The sequence below is a fragment of the Polyodon spathula genome, chromosome 11 (genome assembly GCF_017654505.1).
Source record: "Polyodon spathula isolate WHYD16114869_AA chromosome 11, ASM1765450v1, whole genome shotgun sequence".
Taxonomy (NCBI): Eukaryota; Metazoa; Chordata; class Actinopteri; order Acipenseriformes; family Polyodontidae; genus Polyodon; species Polyodon spathula.
Window position 1 is genome coordinate 11423303 of NC_054544.1, and position 25063 is coordinate 11448365.

Here is a 25063-nt window from a genome sequence, read left to right on the forward strand (position 1 = left end):
AATTTAGATCTGCCGCTGTTTAGATCAATATAAAAGACCATGCCAATAATTGCTGTGCACCTGTTACATGGAAAACGGTTATATAATTACACCAGACAAAAGGGTGGTTACTTCAAATGAAGATCTTGACCTTTTAAAAAAGAACAGATGTGACCAATGTTTTCTAACATGTGTACCTTACAAAACACCAGTTTATATAATCCACTCTTGTTATGAGCATCCTCCATTAGATGATTCCTGTTCAATATTGAGCTGTGCATGCACTGTGGTTGCTATTATCTAGCAGTTTTTTTGTGTCAAGCCATCGTTTTCCACTGTTAGAGATAAGGGTGTTCATAACCTTGGTACACAAATGGTTGAATTAGTCATACAATAAATTGGTTGTTGAAAATAAACATTTCTTTCTTCAAATGGTCATCAAATAGTAACTAAGTAATCAAATCCATGAAGGGAGAAATTGTGTACTTGATACCTCTGATGTATTAAACGTGCATTTTATTTAAGATTGCTGATGATGTAGGTTTTTCAAGTGTTCTACTTGTACTTCAAAGTTTAAACTGGGTATATGTTTGTTGATTTCTAATTAGCTCAATCTCAACAGCCCTCCTTTTAGAAATGTTGAAATTAATTTTGAGAACCTGCCTTGGTTCAAACTGAGTCGAGTCCCTCAGTCCTTGTTGTGGTCTTGGTATCTTCCCCCATTAAGATACTCCATCTCAGCGCGTGCAGTTCATTCTGGGAACTGAAGATGACGATGAAGAGCACATTCCCCATGACCTTTTCACTGAGCTCGATGAGATCTGTATGCATGACGGAGAAGATGCTGAATGGAGAGAGACAGCAAGGTAAGATTCATTTTTTATATTTAAAGAAACCTGAGGTGGAAACTAGGGTCCCAGCATTCCCTAGCTAGAGGAAGACATGTTACACTGATGTTGTCCAAACAGTATGCGATGCATGAAATGATACACAAACTCTAACCACTCTCTCTGTGCAGGTGGCTGAAGTTTGAGGAGGATGTGGAGGATGGAGGAGAGCGGTGGAGTAAGCCTTATGTTGCCACCCTGTCACTTCACAGTTTGTTTGAACTAAGAAGCTGCATCCTCAACGGAACAGTTCTGCTTGACATGAGAGCTAACTCGCTTGAAGAAATAGCAGGTACAAAATGTACTGAATTCATTGAGAGCTCCACCTACACAAATTAGAAGGGATGGTGGGGCTTTATATTAACCTATTTGAATTGACTATAGTATAACTATACATACAAAAATGCTACAACAACTCCTTTTTGTTAAGATGTATTATTGTTATATAATATGTGTCTATAAAGTATCGTGGTCACGTGACTATTGCAGGTGGCAGGAAACAGTCAGAATTTTGGATTAAAATGCCAAAAGTGAGCTTTTATTGAGGTCACATGTAAAAATTGGCAGTACAAAACTAATAATTTAACAAAATAAATCCACAAGACTGTATTTAACTCAGATATTATTTTCCAAGTACACATCTGCTCAATCACTCCAGCCTCACTGGAGTCTCAAATCTAGTCCCCTAAAATGATCTTGACACAGGTACTTATACCCTCCCTTTATCACTAGCCCCTCCCCAGGACTAATCCCCTACACCTTCATTAAAGTATGGTTTTATAAATGTTACAGTATCTGCATTTAACTGATTCACACTTATTAAAATGTTAGGGTAATTTCCCTTTGTTTAAACATTATATACCCACTGTCACCAGTTAAGCATACAATAGTTAAAACCCAGCTAGATTTTCCCCCCACATTAACGAAAACAAGAATATTTTGCGAGCAAGAAGTGTTTGTTAATTTCACGTTTCTGCAAAATTAATGTGCCATGAAACATTAAAAGAAAAAGAAGCGCAGACGTTTAATGCAGCAAAAATGGTCCTTGAAGACCATTAGCAAAATTAAGTTGCGTTTTGTTTTCAATATTATTAAGTGCACTCGCGGCTATAATAAAGCTTGACATCAACATGTGCGTTCCCCAAGATCGCTGCGCCCAGTGCTACACCAGCTTTGCGGTATGTTCACATTTATTCAAAACATAAAATGCTTTTTAAAAATATTAACAAGAGCTTTCACTTCTCTTTCTTAACTAAAAGATAGTCTGAGTGAGCTTTAAAATAAACTTTAGGAACTTGCAAGTAACACACTGTATCCTTGTAAATGATAGGTGCATCTATTCGTTACGAAACACCGAAATATTTACAGTGGTGGTCTCAGAACTAACTCTTACTGCATCTTTTCATAGCAATTTGCTACTATTTTACATTTACAATGTTCATCACAAACAACCAGTATTAAAAAGGATAAGGAGGCTATGTAACCAGGAGGTCCCCGGTTCAAATCCCAGCTCAGCCACTGACTCATTGCATGACCCTGAGCGAGTCACTTAACCTCCTCATGCTCCGTCTTTCAAGTGAGACGTTGTTGTAAGTGACTGTGCAGCTGATGCATAGTTCACACACCCTAGTCTCTGTATATCATCTTGGATAAAGGTGTTTGCTACATAAACAAATAATAATAATAATAATAATAACTACCGCCTGAATTGAACAACTGGGTTGTAACTGTTTGCTAGAGCTTAGGGAAAGGTGGGTTCTTTTCCGAATACTGCCTGGCTGTGTGCGCAAGTACAGTACACCATTGTAAGGTAGATAGAAAAGAAAGGTCTGATTGGATCACTGCCATTGAGCTGCCATGTTCTAGCAGTGTAATTATCTGGCTAAATCCTGCCACAGCAATGACTTAATGACAGATGAGGACCATAGCCCTATTATTACCAGGCCATTTGACAAGTAAACATTGTTGCAGTACAGACTTGTTAAGCAGTTCTTCTTCCATTGACAGAATGAGGTTGCTGTTCTTGAGCTGCTATAAGGTTATTGTGACCTGTTTAAGACAGTTTTTTCCCCCAAAGCTTTTTGTTTTCACTTTTTTAAACACATTTAAAGGACCACTTTTTCCAAAGTATAACCTATACAGTTAAGATAAACAACAAACGGCAAGATTTCTATCACTGGTTGTAATATTGTATAAAAGACGGAAACATATTGAAACTGATTCAATGTATCCAGCTTTTTCTTGTAATGTATTAATGTGTGTGCTTATTAGATGGGAAGGGTAATTACTATATGCCAGTAAGTAATGTCCAATTACAGTAAAATCAGAATATCAGTATTTCTAAAGTGGCTAGATATATTTTGCATTTACTGTGTTCAGTAATGTGTTTAAAACAGGTGTAAAGATTAAATACATCAGAGTCCAAAATGGAGATTTGTGTTCTTGGGAATACATTTTGTGCACTGCATTAGTGCAATTTAGGATTTCTTGTTAGGAGAGATGAAGATCAGTCTTTACCCACATGTTAAAGTAAAAGGGGAACCGTAATGGTAATTATATTTTCTGTGCTTTCTAGTTTATTCCATATCCTTATTGCATCTCTGCTTCTCAGAATAAGCTCTGTAGATTGGTCTATATAGTACTAGTATCCATTGCCTCATTTATACAGAGAAACTGTCAGTGCAACTCTTCTATTAGTAGTGTACTCCTGAGCTCTTAGCCATTCTAGACAAGTACTTTGTGATGTGTTTCTCCATTCATTTCCACAGTAAGGTACTTGAAGATTTTCTCTAGTTATATTCTGTGTGTAGTTCTGAAGTTTGTTTATTATTTAAAGTGAGCATGCAAACAATCTTTGGATAAGTATTTTGAGATGTCCTCCTCAGAAGCCTCTTCAGGTAATTTCAGTACTAATTCAGACTATTCCATGGTTTCACAATAATAGAGTATTAGTAATTAGAAGCTGATAAAGCAGTACTTTGTTCCACTGTTAATGAAAGAGTAAATGGCAATTCTTTAGTTTCATCCATTGTTTACCATTATCCATTGAGTTACTACGCAAGTTATTGCAGTGTAATCAAGAAAAATGTTTCTCAATTCATTTTTATATTCCTGTAATTTATTCCAGGACTTTTAGACCTAGGTTGGTCACAGGCAAGGAATTTAGTTTAAAAACTCATGTTTTTCCAGATATGATCCTAGATCAGCAAGAGGCCGTGGGACAACTGGATGAGGAGGTCCGGAAGAAGGTGCGTGAAGCACTTTTAAAGCAGCATCACCACCAGAACCACAAGAAACTCAGCAACAGGATCCCCATTGTCCGATCATTTGCAGATATTGGCAAAAAACAATCTGAGCCCCATTCCATGGATAAAAATGGTGAGATTGGTTATTTACATACATTTATTAGTAATTGTAGTCCTGGATTTACGAGTATTCTTGTTAGGTTAGGTCAACATACTTTACAACAGGTATTGAGGAAACTGATACTGTTAAAGAGAAAGGCTAGCCTTTCCCACGAAATTTAGGACTCCGAGGACAAGTAACTAGTAAGCTGTTTAGCTCTTCATAACATTTTGTGATGGTATCTTTTTTTGGAGAAAAAAAAAATCTGATTGTAGTAGAGAAACTTTACGTGGTGTTTACCACTGTTTAAGTGTTCCTGCAACAAAACTGTATCATGCTTTAATTAGAGATGACTTTCAGTGTTTCTTGCATTGACTGTATATTTCATTTTCACCACATTGTCCATGTTTGACTTTTTCAGTCTGGTGCTTTGTCTCTCTTTTCTTGCTGTCTGTCTCAAATAGGCTCATCTCTGTGTACTGCCCTTTTATCCTCCCTATCGGGCTCATTTAAAGCCCGTAGAAGAGACAGGCAGGTTAATACCTGCTCTTCGTGGCCTATGTGTTGTTCTCAGTGCATCACCATCCCTTCTTCACACCAGTTATCATCCCCTGCTCATCTTCCCTCTGCTAAACTGCAACAAAGACACCAGACAAACAAACTCGACCCAATCCCTGAGGAAATCCCAGACATTCAACCTTCAGAAGTGGAAGACTACATGGACACAGGCAACTTTAAAGACATGCTCCTTATAACTTTAAAAAATATAATTTATCGAGGTGGTATTCTAAAGTTACAATTCAAACTTGCCAGGCATTTGCAGCGAGTTAGTGGCTGTCTTTTAAACCCTTCAGTCACATTCAGCTAGAGCATAAATCAAACCAATGCTAGGCTTTGCATTTCATATGCTGTGCTTTAGGCAGCAGATTACCATGGATTCCTCAGACCAACAAAATTTTAAGGACGTGAGTTGATGTCTAAGTTCAGTCACTGGATTGTACATGTAAAGTCATGAATCCAGTCAGGCAAAGTCTGGAATTTAGCTGCTGCATAACCACAGCTAGAAAAATTAATTCTGTGACGTACACATTTGCATTTATATTTTGTATATATACATTCATATTTGCAACCAAGATTTGTATTGTATTGGCATACTGTACAAAATATATTGTGGACCATTTGTGTCTTTGCTCCTTCAGTAGTATATTTAAATAGATGCTTCAAGTGACTTCACGATCTAAAAAAAAAAAAAGGTTAGACACCTGGCCAATCTTGTATTTTTTTATAAATAGGTTACTATATACCACCATAAAAAAATAAAAAATAAATAAATAGAAAATCTAAACCAGTGTGAACAGGATGGCTTTGCAGGGGTGACGTCAGACGAGAAACGAATTCCAAACACTGATGAGTGGCGGCGAGTTTTATTGTAATAATAATAATAATAATAATAATAATAATAATAATAATAATAATATTTAAACAAAACACACGACTGAAAATAAAAGGGCACGTTGGCCAAAGTAAATAAACAAACAAACAAGCAAACAAAGTGGATGAACCCAACAAGTATTGTGTGAGTCCTCTCGCACGAGTATCATTTATTTATGTTTAAATTACTTTCCTCTCTCTCACCCGTTCTCCACTTCCTGAACACACTACCCTGAGTGAGTGAAAACATGCTTTTTATATGCAGCTGTACTGAGACACGATTGCTAATCAGTCATTCAATTGGAGTCTTGGTACAACTGCATGTGAATTAATTAAGTGTAATTCCCTGTGCTCACATATTACATTTTACCTGCACGTGAAGTGCTGTGCAATCCTCGTGCCTAAATACAAATATACATTTTAAACACTTGTGCTCGTAACCCATATTTATATCTCATGTATTTTATACATACACACCAACATTAACACACTACAGACAACATAAAACACTTAATCAGCATAAAGGGGCGGGACACTCCGCCACAACCAGTTATAAGATGAAGCCAGTTACTTTCATAAACAGTTTTTATGATGACGTGAACATGTTAATAACACCTTCTCAATAGAAATAAGACTAACCATGTACAGATCTCAAAGTCTGTTTAAATCTTTTCTATGAAAATTGTTCAGCGTTCCATTTCGATCATGTTTTGAAACAGTTTTAACCACACTCTTGGATTTCAGTTTTCAAAAAGTGGGGGGCATATCATTTTTTGTAGCCAATAATTTTAACATTGACCTGTAAAATAGCTCAGAGCTCTTACAGTAAGCTACTGGCAACATTACAAACAATTTGCACACAAATCACATTGGCGTGATAGTGACCTTTTCTTTCTCAGAATATTTTAGGGAAAAACAATATGCAAGGTATATCAAAAAAGATTATTTTAGAAATACTTGCGTGTTTAATAAAATAAAGAACAAAACAAGCTTGGGGAGAGTTTATCAAGGCCTCTGCGCAAAGTGAGGTTTCTATTATTTTTGTGGAAGAAAAACTGTTCATGCTACATTACAGGTAACAGTTTAATCTAAGGTAAGGTCTCAAAAGATTGTTGCACTTTGATAAATCAGTCCCATAATAACCATTTATAAAAAAAACAAAAAAACAAACAAACATAAGAGTGTCCTTTCAGATATCTGTCCTCACTGTTTCCTTGTCGTCCAATTGGTAAGTTACTGACCTATGATGGCTAACATAGTACGTGGAGAGCCAGAGATTGATAACCATGTAATGATAACATTTAATAAATAACTAATGTGAATAGATGCAGAATAATATCTATTGATTTATAGTGGAGATTTGTAATACCGATAGAGAAACCCCTTGACTAAAATGTTTTAAATGAAAACATTGCCCCTGATGTTCATGAATGTATAATCCAACATATTTTGGTCTATGTTATCCAAATATGTATTACATCTGAAAAAAGACGTTATCTGTATGTTGTTCTTTAACGCGACTATAAAATATTATGATTATGAATATGATTTTACTTTGTTAAAAAAAAAAAAAGATTGATTCTGCTAATTCTGTATTAACTCTGAATCAATGTATCAGTAATGGAATAAACATTTAGAAAAACGTACCAACAAGCAGTCTTTGTCATGCAAAAAAAAAAAAAAAAAAAAAAAAAATCTAAATCTATTTAAAAAGATGAATTTAAATGTATTGCCATTGTATTAAAACATAATTACAAATATGATAAAATAGTATTAACAGTTTCGTTTATAAAACCTAGAATTTGGTTTCCTTCGTGATACTTGAGTCACTCTCAGATGCATTTCTTGTGTACCTTTGGGGTTAAAGGCATTTTAAAGGCAACAATACTCTTTAAATCTTTATAAATATTTGAATTAACCATTTACATAAAACCATTGTTAAGATAGTTGGTAACAGTTAATAAACTAAAGGAAGTGGAGTGACCAGTAAAATAAATCAAAACTGTTTTTTTTTTTCTTTTGCCTGACTGGGGACAAGACTAAATCAAGACTTTGCCTGCAACACAAATCTTGTAGTTTTTCAGTAGTTTATCAGTTTGTTTATCTTAAATTATAGACTTTTAGAATACCACTAAAAGCTTTTTTTGCACACAGCATTCCAACAAAAGAAGTACAGATGTTGGTAAAAAAACAAAACAAAAAGTATTACACTGGAATACAATATAATATAAATTACTTTTAGGAAGCAAAATGTAAAGGGTTATTGTTTTAATATAGTATGATGTTAAAATGCAGTCCTTTCACATCCATCAAGCAGCTTCATTAATCCATGACTCATTTTGTAAATCTTAACTTAATTTAAACAAAAAATAAAGATTGTTTTCTGATTAATCATTGACAACTCTCTACCCCTAATTCTTAGCACTTTAATTAGTTTTACAAAATGGAAACAGCATACTATAACATTTAAAGTGTGTGTGTGTGCGTGAACACTTTGGTGAAACCACCATACAATGTTATGTTGTTCCAAGAAAACGAAAAGAAAAAAAGAAAAACTAAGCAATTCGTTGGTTTGTTTATATTATATATATATATATATATATATATATATATATATATATATATATATATTTTGCATGGATACCAAATTTCCCTAAAGTTTGCCCTGAATAAATATTATCGTCACAAAGAGAGTTTAAAAATGACATGGCAACATAGGAATCTGCAATTGAGAATGCCCTTTGTTGGAAGAATGACTTGTATATTTTATGCACATACTTTAAATGTTCAGCCTAGATGAACTGCAATTACAGTCTTTTTCACTAATTGCAAGTGGTAGTTTGGATTGCTTTTAAAACACTGTCACTGTTCTAAAGGGGACAGTTTGGATTGCGAATACAGTGTTTTTACTGATTGGAATAAATCATTTGTATATTTTTTTCTATTCTACACATTAGGTGACAGCTGCCACTTGTATCTGCTTTGATTAAATGATGAAATTAGTCCAGTTGTATAGAATATTTAGATATGTTTTTATCTCATGTGTGATATGTCATGCTGTCATCTTTGAACTAATGTCATGTTTGTATCGCAGTATTCAAGCAGTAGATCTTGATAATGCTGGGTTCACATTACACTTCGGAGCCAACTCAGATCACCCTGGGGAGCCGCCAGGGACTGCTGTACTTCGTTTTAAAGTCACCGAAAGCCCTTTTAAAACATGCTGTATGTGATTCCAGTATAGCTGTTTTAAAGGGGGTTGTCAATCTTGGCAATACCACCACATATTGGCACAACTAGTACAGTTATTTTGTCCAAGAAATAATGGACAAAAAAGAATGTTCTTTTCAGAATATTTTCAAAATTATTTTCCCCTAAACAATTACCGTAAACTAACTGTAAAATGTCATATTGAAGATTTTTCTTTTTTCCTGAGGCTGTGGTTTGTTAAGACTCACAACTTACAGTGTTTATCCTCACTTCAATGCTTGTTAATAAATAAATACAATACCTGATATCTTCATTGCATTGAGAATAATTCCTCACAAAGTGGGTAAGTATAATAATATATTAAAGGTTTTGTAAAAAAAACATTTGTCCCGTCTCCACTAAAAATGTTCTGTAGACCTGTCAGTAACAGAAGGCTACAGTGCGTCGAAAGGTGTATGTCAGCCGAGAAAATAGTACTGTTGATTTTTTGTACTGTGAGAACAAACTTTTTTGTGAATAGTATATATGTGAATATGTATATATATATATATATATATATATATATATATATATATATATATATATATATATATATATATATATATATATATATTCAAAAAATGTTCTAGATATCTAAAGCTGGAGAGGCTTATTCAGAGTTGCACATTGGTTGGTAGCTAGCAATACATTTAAAACACTACAGATTATTTCAAATAGCTTGGTAAAGTCAAAATTATGTGGCAATTGTATTATACATTGTGTTAGATTATGAGGTGCCCTTTATATGCAAAACAGAACTTTGTGTTAAATATGATTTTTAAGATTTAATATTACAGTACCTTAAGATGACACATACTGTAAAACTAATTTACAATATTTGCCAGAATATTGTATTTTTATAAACAAAATTACATGGTATTTAATGGACACCCTCGAGTACAAAGTGAAAGTGCTATTACAGTCTTTTTATATGCTCTGGTTAACAAGGATACGTTTATGCAAAACACTGGAAAATGAACAAGCAGAAGTACGAATTTGTATTTAAAAACTGAATTTGATCCACCATTGTAATAATAATAATAATAATAATAATAATAATAATAATACAAACATCTAAAATGTTTTTAAAAATGAACAGTAAAAGCAATGTGTCACTAACAAAAATAATTTGTTTAATCTCAAACTTGTACATTGTTAATACAACAAAACATGCTAAAATACACAAAGAGGTTTGTATCTGGCCTACTTTCAGCACGCTTAAAATTATCAAAACTTTTAATAACGTAATAACTGCATTTAACAAATATGCTTTACATGTTGGTCTACCTTAAATCACGTTTCCTATTATTATTATTATTATTATTATTATTATTATTATTATTATTATTATTATTCCTGAGAGTCACTTTTATCGCCATCACTTATTAGCAGTTCATTACGCTCACGCTCCTCCTCATCTTCCTCATCTTCAATAAACCCGGTGTTTAATAGAGACATGCCGTTTATTTACAGTATTTCCCAGCAGACCCAGCGCGTATTGAAGACAGGCGATTATCTGAGACCCTGCAATTATTTGAAGTTTTACGGTATACGCTAATTTAATGATCATAAAAGATTGTGACCTGTAGCAATTGTTTAATCAGTGTAAAATATAATTTTAATAGAAATCATGTTGATGAAAATGCTGAACAAAATAGTTTTGTAAATAAACAAAATTAAGCCTTTATGTGGAGGATTGGCATTTATGTACAACTGATTATTTGTGCTGGCACACTGAAACAAGTTAAACGGTCTTATTGAGTGCTGCTCAAGGATACATTTATTATCAACCATGTGAAGTCCTTTGAGAGGCTGTTAATAGTTGGAGTACTGTAGTCTAAAGCCTAAGCCTTCATAAAATGTCCTTGGTGTTGTGCTGATATGTGCTATAGTGTCAGAACCAAGTTTAAAATGTACCTACAATTGTGATTCAAAAACATGAAACAATCATTAATAAAGGCTGTAATGCTCTCTGTTAAAAGTTTTTGTACAGATCTGTTTCCTGAATACACAGTTTTTTAAATTGGAGATTCATCCATACATGGCAATGCATTATGCAAAAAATATGCATGCTGTAGAGCAAAATGTAATTTTCAGTAAAATAGATGAAATGCCTATTTAAATACTAATGGCTTGAAACAGTGTAAGTGAGGAGATATTACAGTAATGGGTACATTATGTTCCCAGCTACTCTATTGAAACTTCTGCTCGGTAATGTGACTTTACAGACTTGTTTTTTCGTAATTGGGGTGAGAATTGCTTGCTTCAGATTGATCCTCGTTTTTGTAAAGGTTGACATTTGCAGAATTTTAAGGAATTCATTTTGCAGCTTGCTATATTACAGACAAACTGAATAAAAATATTCTATGTGAAAACTAAATTGTGGTGAATGTATTGTGATAGTCCTACCTTTGCAACAGTTGCTGTTTTACCCTACGGTACATGGTGCTGTCAGTTGCCAATTTCGATGTTACTAACATGATTGTCATCACTTTGCCGTGTCAAAATCCCCAGATTATTAACACGTTTATATTTTATCTTGTCATTGATGGCTGTATTGCATCTATGCAGGCAGACTTTGGATGTCAGATTATGCTGAAATCATTTTGGAAGCCAGTGTAACACAGTGATGACTTGAGTTATGTGCTCAGTCCACCTAATGCCACCCAATACCGTAGCAGCTGAATTTTGAACCAGCTGCAGTCTGTTAATTGTACAGCATGTTATATATAATGCACGAGGAGTAGAAATGAGAGTGATAGCTTTTCAGGTTCAAACTGTTGTGACCTGTAACAGAAAGAGACTCATTAGCACTCAATGCATTATTCAAATTGGAGACCATGACATAATTTGTATAGAAATTTATATAGGGTATTTTTTTTCTTTCTTTCTGATAAATATATGCGTCGTGTGTATCTGCTTCTGTTAAAGGCCATTTCACAACAAATGTTTATTCCCTTTGTTTTTTTTTTATTGGAAGGAGTTAACATTTCACTGCAGGTTATAGTCATAACAGGAGTAAGCAAATGTCATCTTCATCCAGTTACAGAGATTTTAGAAAAAAGGTATGAATGCCTTCAGTTGTAACAGAATTGATGTCAGATTACAATTTTGGGAGTAGGCTTCCAGAAATAAAATATCAAAAATGTTCATGTGGCTGTATATATATATATATATATATATATATATATATATATATATATATATATATATATACACACACACACACACACACACACACACACACACACACACACACACTAACATGTGATTAATGAATGATATACTTCTGATCCATTTTTAATAATCTCTATTCCAATATCTTTATCCCATACATAAAAACAACTTACTTACTAACATAATCTTATTATCTAATCAGAGGTGAGAGTGGATAAGAACTGATCCACCCTAAGGGAATGTACTATATATAGTTACCTCTTGCTATATGAGTATATTGTACAATACAAAATGCTTTCTATTGTATATGCTCCTATGGTCACAATAAGTTATTATTATTGGTGTATATCTGATTATGGAGATAATCTTGAAATCCTTATTTTAAAGAGTAGGTTATGCAATTGTTTAATTTTTCATATATACTACGTTTCTGGGATCTCATCACCCTGAAATGAAGGCAGAGTAGATTCTCTTATCTTTAAGCTCTCAGTTAGCGTACTGTTATCAAAGCCATCCGGGGCAGTGCTATTCTGTTCAGTGTTCTGGCTGCCATGTATGGCAAACTACTAGTTTTGACGCAGTGCAGATCAGTGAGGCAGGAGCAGAATACCAATTAGATGAGGAGAGCTGGGGCCAGCCTCAGAAGAGGTGCATGCTGCAAAAAGGAATGTGATGAGAGTTTCTTTTTTCTAGCATTTTCTGTTTTGAGATTTATTTATTTTTTACATAACTACAAACATACATCTTTTTTGCTTTGGAATGTTTCTTGTTAAGCATCACTAAATAAACTTAAAACCCCCCCCCCCCCCCCCCCCCCCCCCCCCCCCCGCCCCCCCCCCCTACCCCCCCACCCCACCACCCCCCCCCCCCCCCCCCCCCCCCCCCCCCCCCCCCCCCCCCCCCCCCCCCCCCCCCCCCCCCCCCCCCCCCCCCCCCCCCCCCCCCCCCCCCCCCACCCCCCTTCTCTCCCCCCCCCCCCCCCCCCCCCCCCCCCCCCCCCCCACCCCCCCCCCCCCCCCCCCCCCCCCCCCCCCCCCCCCCCCCCCACTTCTTTATATTTTGGTTCTCTTTTTTATAGGTTGACCTGCACTTTATGAAAAAGATTCCTCCAGGGGCCGAAGCTTCGAATATTTTAGTTGGCGAACTTGAATGTTTAAATTGCCCTGTAGTTGCATTTGTTCGCTTGTCTCCTGCAGTCCTTCTTTCAGGACTGGCTGAAGTTCCCATTCCAACAAGGTGAGTTTTGCTATTCTGTGTTTAAACTGGATACCATAGGAGATACTGTCAACATATTCATAAAAAGTAAATGTTCTACAATATTGTAAAACAAATGTTGCCTGGATAATAGTTTAAGAAGATCAAAACCTGAGTCTTTAGTGGTAAAATTGCTAGAGAGCGGTTTATAATGTGGAGAACCTAACTGTCACTACCGATGGAGATATTCCAATATCCCCTTATCTGTTTCTTTTCATGTATCTTTGTCAGTAGATATCGTGATGTAAAGACTTCCCTTAGGCAAAGGAAAAGGTTGCAGAAATGTGTGTGTCATATGGGCTTGGGATCAAATGCAGCTCACAGCCACATCCACAACCCCCTTGGAGTAATTTCTCTCTGAACCCCCAGACAAAATGGTTGTACTATCTAACCAGTCTTACATAATAGGAGATTTCCAGGCAGTTTTAATGAGGCTGAAGCAGTCAGGAATGAGTGCAATGCACACAAGGATAGTAGAGGGACGGAAGAGTAAAAGAAGCCATGCAGATATTTATCCTTACTGCTGTATTCTATTCAAGGTTCTTGTTTATTCTACTGGGGCCACTTGGAAAAGGTCAGCAATACCATGAGATTGGCAGGTCGATTGCAACTCTAATGACTGATGAGGTAACTGCAATGATTACATTTTGTATGATCTGAATTCAGATGTATCCTAGCAACTAGTGCTAGTAGTTGTTGATTTCTAAATTCTGGCTACATGTATTTTGTGGGTGAAATCCGATACAAAACTAGCTTATTAAGGTACTATTATTAACCTTTAATTTGAATATTCCGACAAAATAAAAATCATTGCCATGATACTCTTAAAGGGAAGGTCAAGTCTAATATTTTTGCATACCTCAGCTTTGGCCCCAACAAAATAGATAATAAGATTTTCTTATTAAAGCTTTTGTCATTTTACTCGGGAAGATGTTGGCATTGTAGCTGAAGCAGGTTACTGTTGCAGTTCTCTCCTCGGGTAGCTTTTCAGGTCTCACCCTAATCCACCATAAAAAGAGTTCCCTTTCTAATAATGACAAAATATTCTCTTTTTAATCATATACAGTACTACAACACAAAAAAAACCATTAGCTCTGCTTTGACTTCCTGTGTCCTGACGTGATTCCAAGGGGGGTTTATAGGCACTGCAGACCTTTAAAGAAGAAAACATCTTTGAAATGCTTGAGAGGCAGGTGGCTCTTTATGAGAAAAGCAGACATTCTTCTGTGTCATAATGGTCAATCAGAACTGCTCCAGCGTCTGCCCAGGATGACATCACCCTAACCTGCCTGTAGAGGACAATGGTTTGGCTGTGTTTGACTCGAACCTCTGAGAATTATTTGATAACTCCCCAGGAGTCTTTTAGATGTTCTGAAATGACACTGAAGCAGTTCCTGTACATGCCTTTGTAGCGGGTCTGAGTGGATGAGATTGAGTTTATGACATGTTTGGGAAGTTTTCTGATGAATGCAATGTTTTTCATGGGGTTACGTAAAGCTGTGGTTAATTGGTACGATTCTTAATGCTGTATCAAGCTGATTAATGCACATGCTGAGCTGCCTTTGCAAAGTGTGAAACTTTTGATGTAGCACAGGCTGTACTTTCAGTTCTGCAAGGGAAATATTCGAGAGTTCTCAAATTTTAGGCTGATCATGGCTCAGCTGCTTGGTGCCAATATTAACATAGAGCATGGATACACAAGTATTTACTGATGTCAGCTGGTAAAATTAGATACATTTAGGTGCAATATTGACCTAAACTTTCAACCTACAAAGTTGAATGTGTGTGTAATATTAAACACTTATTCATAGAAGTACCTTATTTTTATATCTTTATCTTTTAAACCTAAATCTGTGTTATCACAGTTTGTTATCTTTGGCCTGGATGAAGAGGGTTTTAAAAATCTGCTTTATCAGTAGAATTATGCTTTCTGATAACGAAGTCACATCTTTGGTTTATCAATTGAACTGAAGAAAACAAGGTTGCATGCAAATGTTGAGCATGTTAGTGCAGGTGTGCTGGATGTTCTTTTCATGAAAGGCAAAGTGGTCCCTTCTTCATTTGTTCACAAATTCACACCAAACTACACCTGCTCATAAAATAACTGCTTTTCACAATCTGGGCACATGTTTCCAGATCTGAAGTTTTGACTTGCTGCCAATTTAACAAATAAGAGCAATCAGCAGAATTCATATTTCAAAAGGCAGGTTTTTTTTGTTTTTTTTGTACAATGTATGCCTGTCACTGTTTGTTTATGCGCATGGTAACTGACGGGATATTCAAATTCCGTGTTTACGAAATCATTCCAAAACTAAGAAATAAGTTCTATAGTAAGTGTTTCAGAGCCATACAGTACCACTTGTTTTTTATACACTATTACAATTATGCAACTAAATGAATGAATGTGTTTTGATGAAGTGACAAATATAACGCTGCAACTATGCAAATTCAAATTTTCCCATGTATTACAGGTTTTCCATGATGTTGCATACAAAGCCAAAGATCGCAATGATTTGGGTGCTGGAATAGATGAATTTCTTGATCAAGTGACGGTGCTTCCACCAGGGGAGTGGGACCCAACAATCAGAATAGAGCCACCAAAAAATGTACCCTCTCAGGTATTTAACAATTACTGATATCCTCAAAAGTGTTATTTATTCTGGGTGGTTTTTCAGCATTTACTTCAAAGCTTAAATTACATCGATTAATGAGAAAAACATGTTACAAAAATAGAACCAAAAAAAAAAACAAAACAAAATACATCAGGTGTTTAATTAAAAGTTTGAAAAGTAAACAGCTTTGAAAATTGCTCTAATATTATGTGTATAGTTCTACAGTAATTGAAAAAGCTAAGATGACTGATCACAGCTCCTAGGTTTTTCAATGAAACCTGAAGGATGTCTATACACTGTGATGTGCAAGCTGGACTTTTTTCTAATGCAAAGCAGATTTTTTGCTTTATTTTTTATAAATCCCCACTATTTTGTCCGTAGCAAAGATGTAGTTCCCGCTAAAGATTTTAGTCAGTTATTAATTGACAGTAGACGCACAATCCACATTTTAATGTGTTTTGTAAAACAGGAGAAACGTAAGATTCCTGCAGTCCCAAATGGCACAGCAGCACTGGGCGATGAACCGGAGGTCGGAGGTCATGGAGGGCCTGAGCTGGAGCGAACTGGAATGTAGGTGACCATTTCAAGGATATTCACTCTGGAACACCAGGCACTCTACAGTTACACATGCTTTGTGTTTCTCCTGTTCCATTTTGAAATACTACAAAAACATTAATGGGAGGGGCAGATATTTGTTTTAATTGATTACTGATTAAACAATAATACTCGACACACAAGGATTTGCCCGACTGATTTATAGCAATAAAATATATCGCCAGCTGAATCTCAGCAGACCACTGTGAGTTGACAATTGATGGCATCTAACCAGATTTATTCATTTATGTAATCTGTGTTATCTGAAAAAAAGCTTCTAATTGTATTCATGCAAGTATTAACAAAATACGTCTAGACTGGTTTGTTATAGCTATTTGAATCTTTACACAGATTTGTTATTTTTTTTTCATTTTCCAGGCACATTACATTAAGAGGTGTGCGTCTAACATACAGTATGCACCTTAAAAATTGCTTTATTTTACAATTTCTTAGTATTTTGCTTACTAATGTTAACCTCAAACCAGACTTTCACAGGTTTTAATATTGTACATGCCTTAACATCTCTTAAACATGGTTGAATGTGTAGACTTTGCAGCATAGCCTTTTCAACTCCTGTTACTTTGCCAACATCCACCGACTTGCAAAAAATCCCTCAGCTTTTTTTCCAGTCTGCCAGCTGTTCTTTGCATAGACAGCTCCCTTTAAGTTCACATCCAATTAATTTGGATGGATTGTGACTGTTTAAACTTTGGGCCGTTATTTGAATGCCTTGTTTTCTTGGGTTGTAGGATATTTGGCGGGCTCTATTTCGATATCAAAAGAAAAGCGCCACATTACTTGTCTGACTACACGGATGCCTTCAGTCTGCAGTGCTTGGCTTCATTCCTCTTTCTGTACTGTGCTTGTATGTCACCTGTAATCACGTTTGGAGGGCTACTGGGAGAAGCAACTGAAGGTCGCATAGTAAGCATTTTCACACATTTTTCCAAAAAGGAATTGGGGTTAACTAACAGAATGATTAAACTTAAATGTGAAAAATCTGTCCATTTTAATTACTTTAAAGGCTGTGATATTTAGATCAATTAGATCAATAGACCCCAGTGTTTCAAAAAAGCAATGTTTGCTGCACGCATGCTGTCAATTCATTTTTGTATTTCTTTTTTTTCAGAGTGCTATTGAATCATTATTTGGAGCCTCAATGACTGGAATAGCCTATTCTTTGTTTGCCGGGCAGCCCCTCACAATATTAGGCAGTACTGGGCCGGTCCTAGTGTTTGAAAAGATATTGTTCAAATTCTGCAAGTAAGTCTATTGCACAACATCTACAAAAGAAATATGCATGGAGAGATAATAATCAATGGAGAATATTGGTGTTCCACTATGAAAGGCGCTATATAAAATAAAGATTGATTGAGACTGATTCAATGTAGAAATGCTCATATTTGTTTTTTTAATTTACCATAGCATGGAAAAAAGCCTAGAAAGAACAGACCATTGCAATGATACAGTTTCCTTGAAAATACATAGTATCCCTAAAGCATAGTATTTATTATTATTTCTGCAGAGAATATGGCTTGTCCTACCTCTCACTGAGAACCTGTATAGGACTCTGGACGGCATTTCTTTGCATTCTCCTCGTTGCCACAGATGCAAGCTCCCTGGTGTGCTACATAACCCGTTTCACCGAAGAAGCTTTTGCTTCCCTTATCTGTATTATTTTCATTTATGAGGCCCTAGAGAAGTTGATTCACCTTGGTGAAACATATCCGTTCAACATGAACAATAAATTGGAGATGCTTACTCAATATTCGTAAGTAAAAAAAATATTTTTACTACCTTTTCATTTCTAATAAAAATTGGACATACCCTGTAAAATGTATTCCTGTATTATGTAAAACCAGGCTTGCCTGTAATTTGTATCTGCTTTTACCTGCAGATGTGTATGTACTGAGCCAACAAACCCCAGCAATAACACCCTGGAGTACTGGGACACGCAGAACATCACTGTGTCAGATGTGACTTGGGGGTCTCTAGATGTGCATGTAAGTGTGAAATAGATAACAGTATGTCATTAATGCACAGACTGATTATATATGTTGTTGTGTTATATAATGAAATTGGACTCTTCAATTTGAAACTGCCTTTTAAAAGGTTTAACCAGCATATTAAAAAAGAAGTCAATGGTGCTCTAGTTAATGCTTGAATTGCTTTTATTGTTCGTCATCCATTTCTTAGTATGTATAATCAAGGAAATTGCAGTATTGAACGTCAGGAAAGAATTACAGCACAGAATACAGCAGTATAAAAAGAAAACGTTTCAGGTAACTGAAGAAGTACATAGAAAATCTGGTTTCAGTTATCAACAAATGAACTGGCATCTACAGAAAGAGCAATATAGAAGGAAAATGTAGAGATTGGAAAATACAATGCAATATTTTTCTGAATAACAAGCAACAGAAATATGACTACCTAAATCAGGGATTTTCAACCTTTTTTGAAACTGTACCCCTTCTATCGGGAGGTTTCAGCTAAAGTACCCTTTACAGTTTCCACTAGCTGAATGGTACCACAGTTGCAATAATCTGGTTAACACATTTCTTTTTTCCCCCATTTATTTAATATATATTTTTTCACAACAGTCTGGGACCGACATTGCTGAGACTGAAAACCAAGCAGTAGGCTTCATTCTCAAAATTTAATTACATGTCTTTGGATGCAAATAATTAAAAGGCAGTATTTAGGAATCTTTGGAACCACTGGTATTTGCTTTCTATTGGACAAAGTCATTATAGGTAATACAAAATAGTCTGCACTGTAAATGTTTATCACGTTACTAGTTACTTCCCACCTCAGCATAATTGTGTGCTGTTTAAAATGTTTAGTGTCAAAAACATTAACCTCAAGATAAAACTATAATTAATTACAAACAACACTACGCTTTTTTAAAAAATTAAAGCCAGCATAAAAATGATCCAAAGGGACTCTGAATAACTTTCTGTCGTTTTGCACTTTCTAACTGTTGTGTTTTCCTTTGTTTTTCTATAGCAAGTAAGAAATATATCAAACACCGAAAACATATTCAACCATCCCCTATTGCTGTTAATAAAATACAGCCACGGTAATAAACAAAAACCATCAACGTATGAGTATTGTGATGACTATTTATGTTTACAAGAGCATATACTTCTCAAAAACACAGAAACACTAAGCTTCACTGATACAACAAGTTGAAAACAGCAAAGATCATGAGCAGCACAGACAGCTGTCCAGGCAGTCGCCAGACACCTGCTTCCCCTATATATCAGAGTGGAAATCCACGCAATCGAAACACGTGTGCGTACATGTGGGAAATGTTGACTTGATAAATCCTGTGTTTATTTATTTATTTATTTATTTTTCATTAGCCATTAAGTTTGCATCGTGGATTAGAGAATATATAATATCAATAAAAAAAAAAATCAAGATAATTATTTTATCTTACTTTCATTTTTATTTGTGCATTTCTGTCGCCCTGCGTAACCCCTATGATTATACCTGTATTATTGGGGATACTTACCATGTACTCCTGGTGAATGTAATAATAAATTCAGAATTAAATGCAAGTTCATTTCAATTCTTTTTTGTTTAACAAGGGGTCTTCTTTTAATTAGGGCACTACCACGCTGTTTCCAACATGACATAAGCAAGACTGTGGCTGTTCAAGTTGTCTTGTTGTATTAAAAGAAGGCAAGACATATACTGTAAATATTATACATATACAGCCATGGCCAAAAGTTTTGCATAACCCTATAAAATTAGCACATTTTGCATATTTTGCATAACGTCAAATCAAACCTGCTGAATAATGTTATGTTGCCATATTGAATTACATAACGCTTTGAGTTTCCAATATACTTACAAAAAACTGACAACAACTGAAAACTGCGACATTTCAAAGTCAAACATTGTCTTTCGGTAGACTTTTGCGATAACATTTTGTAGTTTTTTTGATTACATGGTGTTAAATAAAAGATCTAAGTGATGTTTGTATAGTTTTTTTTTTTTTTTTCAAATTTTTTATTATGTCTCAATCCTAAAATTCTAGGTGATGCAAAATGTTTGGGCATAGCTGTACATGGGGTATTTGGTAGAGGGCGGGGGAGTGGGGGCTGTGTTGCACAACAGCACGTACACCCAGATGGAACCAGACAACGAGAAGAGATTAACAATATGTGGGATGGATTATGATGGATTATTAATAAAAAATAATCATCATAAAAAATAAAACATACATTAAATGCCCTTTTAGGTTCCCCATAGGCTATTGATAGAGACCATCTGCACTGAAAGCATCTTGTTCACTTAAGCAGACAGCAGAGTCGATTGCAGGTCAACCTGTCTGGGGGCAAAACCGTTAGTTTGAACAAAGCCGGTTGAGCTTGATTGAGGAGTTTGGCTCACTGAACTGTCAGACAGAAGAAAGTCTTTTAAGCTCATTTCTATTCCCTCTTAGTAATATGTTAAAGTGAGGGTGAGGCAGGGATACAGGCTGGAATCAGGTCATACCACACTAAGATAGGATGCTTTAGTGCTGGTGTTTCCCTTGTTTTTTGATGTTGTTTGTTTTACAAGTTATATAAGAGACAAGCCACAACTGCTTTCAGAGGAGCCAAGATTAGAAGCCAAATTCAATTCTCTACACCACTGAAAAAGGAGACATTATATGAAGTTATTCATTGATGTTCAGATAAATGTAGGAACTCATTGTTACAAGTATTACTTAGCTACACATAATTAAAGCTTTTCAAAATAATGACAATCTGTGCAGCACGCAACAACATTTGTTGGAACATGAATAATGCAGTAAACATGAGATATAAAAAAAAAAAAACACACTAAAATCCCCTACTGGAATATAGGAAAAACAATAAATGACACAGCAAATACAATAATTGTATTTTTTATTCCCTCCAGAGTCTATGAAGATATTGTTTTGGCGAGAGTAGTGTGAGTGGTCTAGGTAAATCTAGATTAAGGAAAGAACTGCAGTTTAAATCGAACACAAAACTGTTACAAATGTCCTGCAAGATAGTGAACAAAAGGGAGTTGGAAGTATTGTGAAGAGATTCTTTTTGAGAAAGTAACACATAATGTAGCCTGGTGGGCCTGTCTGAATGAGAACAAATTCAATAATACAGAAAAGTAGGTCATTGCTATGTTTTTTTTTTTCATTGCTTTACACAATTTTAGTCATTTATGGAGCTTCAAGGTGGATTTAGAGTTTGCATTATGATGATGGAGAGACCTGTACTTTGTAAACATTGACCTGCAATAACATTAACTTTTGCTGAACCTACTCCTTTAAAATGTATGCTCAGAATACTGTTTGTTTGTTTCTCGTAGGCATGCATAGAGAAACATGGAGAGTTTCTGGGAAATGCTTGTGGGCCCCATGGTCCTTACGTCCCAGACGTTCTCTTCTGGTGTGTTGTCCTCTTTTTCTCGACGGTCATAATGTCTGCCTTTCTAAAGGATTTCAAGACCAGCCGCTATTTCCCCACTAAGGTAAACTAAATATTATGCATCTTTTGAAAGCACAGAGTGTTATGAGTATATCTATCCTAACAGTAATAATGTATAAAGTAGCTGAGTTAGTATTAAGCATATCATTGAAGGATTTGAAGGGAAATCAATCCGCCTGCAATTCCAAGTAAATCAGTCTGCCCTTATAAAAGTTTCTGTTAGTAAAAGCTGCAATTTTCGATGGGGTCTGATGGGATCCTAGTACATGCTGCACAAGAACTGAAACTACAAGAAAGCGTAGTGAAAAGCATGGCTAAGCATAAGCAAGCATTTTAAAGACTAGTGTACAAATACCATGCACAAATACTGTGGTAAACTTTATAAGGGTATATAATATATTCTGACTAGAGTCACAATAAAGGCCAATACATGCTAATAAAAACAAACAAACAACAAAAAACAAAACCATCAGGTTGAGTTTCACTGACTTAATGTGACAGATGGGCCTGCCTGCTGTTTATGATCTCCAATCTGGTCAAAACTTCAGATCTGGAAATGTGTGCCCAGATTATGAAAAGCAGTTATTTTATGAGCAGGTGTAGTTTGGTGTGAATTTGTGAACAAATGAAGAAGAAAGGGACCACTTTGCCTTTCATGAAAAGAACATCCAGCACACCTGCACTAACATGCTCAACATCTGCATGCAGCCTTGTTCTCTTCAGTTCAATTGATAAACCAAAGATGTGACTTCATTATCACAAAGCATAATTCTACTGATAAAGCACTCTCTACAAACAAATAAGCCTTGCCAGAAATAAATACTGTAATGAAAGACATTTTAAGAGATTAAATTTGCAAGCGACCCAGTCAGTGCCTAATATTCCTGGGTCACGACCCGTACTTTGAAAAGCACTGATGTAGATAGACTGTAGATAGAGAATTCTACTGCCCACTAGTGAACATTTTCAGGTAGACAAGCCAGTATTTCCTTTCATTGTTAAGCTTATTGTACCTTCAGTTTTTTTTTTTTTTTTAATTTAATTTAATGTTTTTTATTAATACTGGCTAACTGCAGTGTTCACATTTAAAAATGGTCTTTGTTGTTTCTCCAGGTGAGGTCAATTATCAGTGACTTTGCTGTATTTATCACCATCTTGACTATGGTTTTAGTTGACTATGGCCTAGGGATACCATCACCGAAACTTCAGGTTCCCAACGAATTCAAGGTATACATTGCATTTTGTTATTAGAATAAGGAAGGCAACATCATTTTTTTAAGCCTGCTTCTGTTTTTATTTTGTTTTACTAGAAACAAATAACAATCAACCAACAAACCCAACTGTGATACAGTATCAGTGAAAGCAAATCAATTAATACTCAAACAAATGCAAGTGACGCTCTACAAAATATCAAGAGTAGTATTATCCTAATTTAGGGCTTTGCACATACTCTGCAAGGCGGTATTGCTATCGTTGCTGTTATGCAGATCACTAATATTTCACTGTGTGCTTTTAATTGTGATTTGTTCTTTTTCAGCCTACCAGAGATGACCGAGGCTGGTTGATTAACCCCCTGGGTGGTAATCCATGGTGGACTGCACTGGTGTCTGTGATTCCTGCTTTGCTGTGCACTATTTTAATCTTTATGGACCAGCAGATTACAGCAGTCATCATAAACAGAAAGGAACACAAACTAAAGGTATATAATATACATATCCAGTATTTCCTAGTTTAACTGTACTGTATGTATGAGTATGTGTGTGTGTGTGTATAAGCAGCAAGTCATGGAAAAGTCACTGTTGAAAAATATGTTCATATATAAATATATATTTAGCAGTATTTAAAAAAAAAATGATATTAAACATTATTTTGTTGTCCACCTATTTCTAGTTTGATAGAAAAAGTAGATAGACAAAGTAGCAGTGTTTGACAGCTGTCCCAGATCCCCCTTGTGAATGAGTTAGTGCATCTCAAAAGGGACTTAAGTGAAAAACATGTTTCTTTTTTAACAGAAAGGCTGTGGGTACCACCTCGATTTGCTGATAGTGGGAGTCATGCTGGGAGTGTGCTCCATTATGGGATTGCCTTGGTTTGTGGCAGCCACTGTTCTCTCCATATCCCATGTGAACAGCCTTAAATTGGAATCCGAATGTTCAGCCCCAGGGGAACAACCCAAATTCCTGGGAATTCGGGAACAGAGATTCACTGGGTTGATGATCTTTGTGCTTATGGGCTCATCTGTGTTCATGACCTCAGTGCTGAAGGTAAGATTTCTCTTGGGTTGGGGGGGCTTGTTTAAAAGATGCAAGGTGAGAAATCCTGGTGTCGTTGGCCCTGTTGTTCTCAGTTTTTAAGACCACAGAATGATATGACCCTTGGAATCTTTGTGCCATTCTCTTTCACTGGGATTCCATAACATGAACGGCTGTGATGCTGTAACAGTGTGGATGGACAGTCGTCACAAATGGTCCATAGCGACAGTAGCCAGAATGGAAGCAACACGTATCTTTTTTTTTTATTCAATTATATAAGACCAACAAAAAAAATCATCTAGCAGATTTAGCACTACAGACTTTATTTGAAGTCCATTTTACCTGCTAACACCTGCGCTTCAGGTATCGGAACCCCATCTGAAACATGAAGCTGCTGTGCTGCACATACCCTGTTGCAGTTTTCGATGGGGTCTGATGGGATCCTAATACATGCTGCACAGGAACTGAAACTACAAGAAAGTTGTCACTCAAACGAGAGCCAAGAAAAAAAGACTATCCCTTAAAGCACATTGTAAAATAGTTCAAAATGGTCTGCAGGAAACATATATTTAAAGTTTAAAAAAAGGAATTTCCAAGATTCCTCCTGATATGTGGTACTTGTCCTAAAAGCATTTAAAATGGGGAAATGATATTCCAAGTATTACATCAGCCAAGGTAGATGTTGTAAATATACTGGAGATGGGTGTATCACAGCGTAAATAATGAACTGTCTTTTTTTCCCAGTTTATTCCAATGCCTGTGCTGTATGGAGTGTTCCTTTACATGGGAGCATCATCATTAAGAGGCATTCAGGTAACTGC

At 35.8% G+C, this 25063-nt stretch overlaps 1 protein-coding gene across 1 annotated transcript in view; it reads left to right on the plus strand.

Moving 5' to 3' along the window:
* Positions 1-25063, plus strand: part of LOC121323282 (sodium-driven chloride bicarbonate exchanger-like) — a 55485-nt gene that overhangs the window by 24810 nt on the left and 5612 nt on the right. The window contains exons 5-20 of the mRNA XM_041264250.1: positions 707-845; positions 998-1158; positions 4056-4336; positions 13147-13304; positions 13862-13949; positions 15794-15940; positions 16404-16504; positions 17278-17452; positions 17658-17791; positions 18054-18299; positions 18426-18531; positions 21872-22033; positions 23104-23217; positions 23528-23689; positions 24003-24254; positions 24987-25055. Coding sequence (XP_041120184.1) covers positions 707-845; positions 998-1158; positions 4056-4336; positions 13147-13304; positions 13862-13949; positions 15794-15940; positions 16404-16504; positions 17278-17452; positions 17658-17791; positions 18054-18299; positions 18426-18531; positions 21872-22033; positions 23104-23217; positions 23528-23689; positions 24003-24254; positions 24987-25055 — 2495 coding nt within the window. The remainder of the gene's footprint in view (positions 1-706; positions 846-997; positions 1159-4055; positions 4337-13146; positions 13305-13861; positions 13950-15793; positions 15941-16403; positions 16505-17277; positions 17453-17657; positions 17792-18053; positions 18300-18425; positions 18532-21871; positions 22034-23103; positions 23218-23527; positions 23690-24002; positions 24255-24986; positions 25056-25063) is intronic.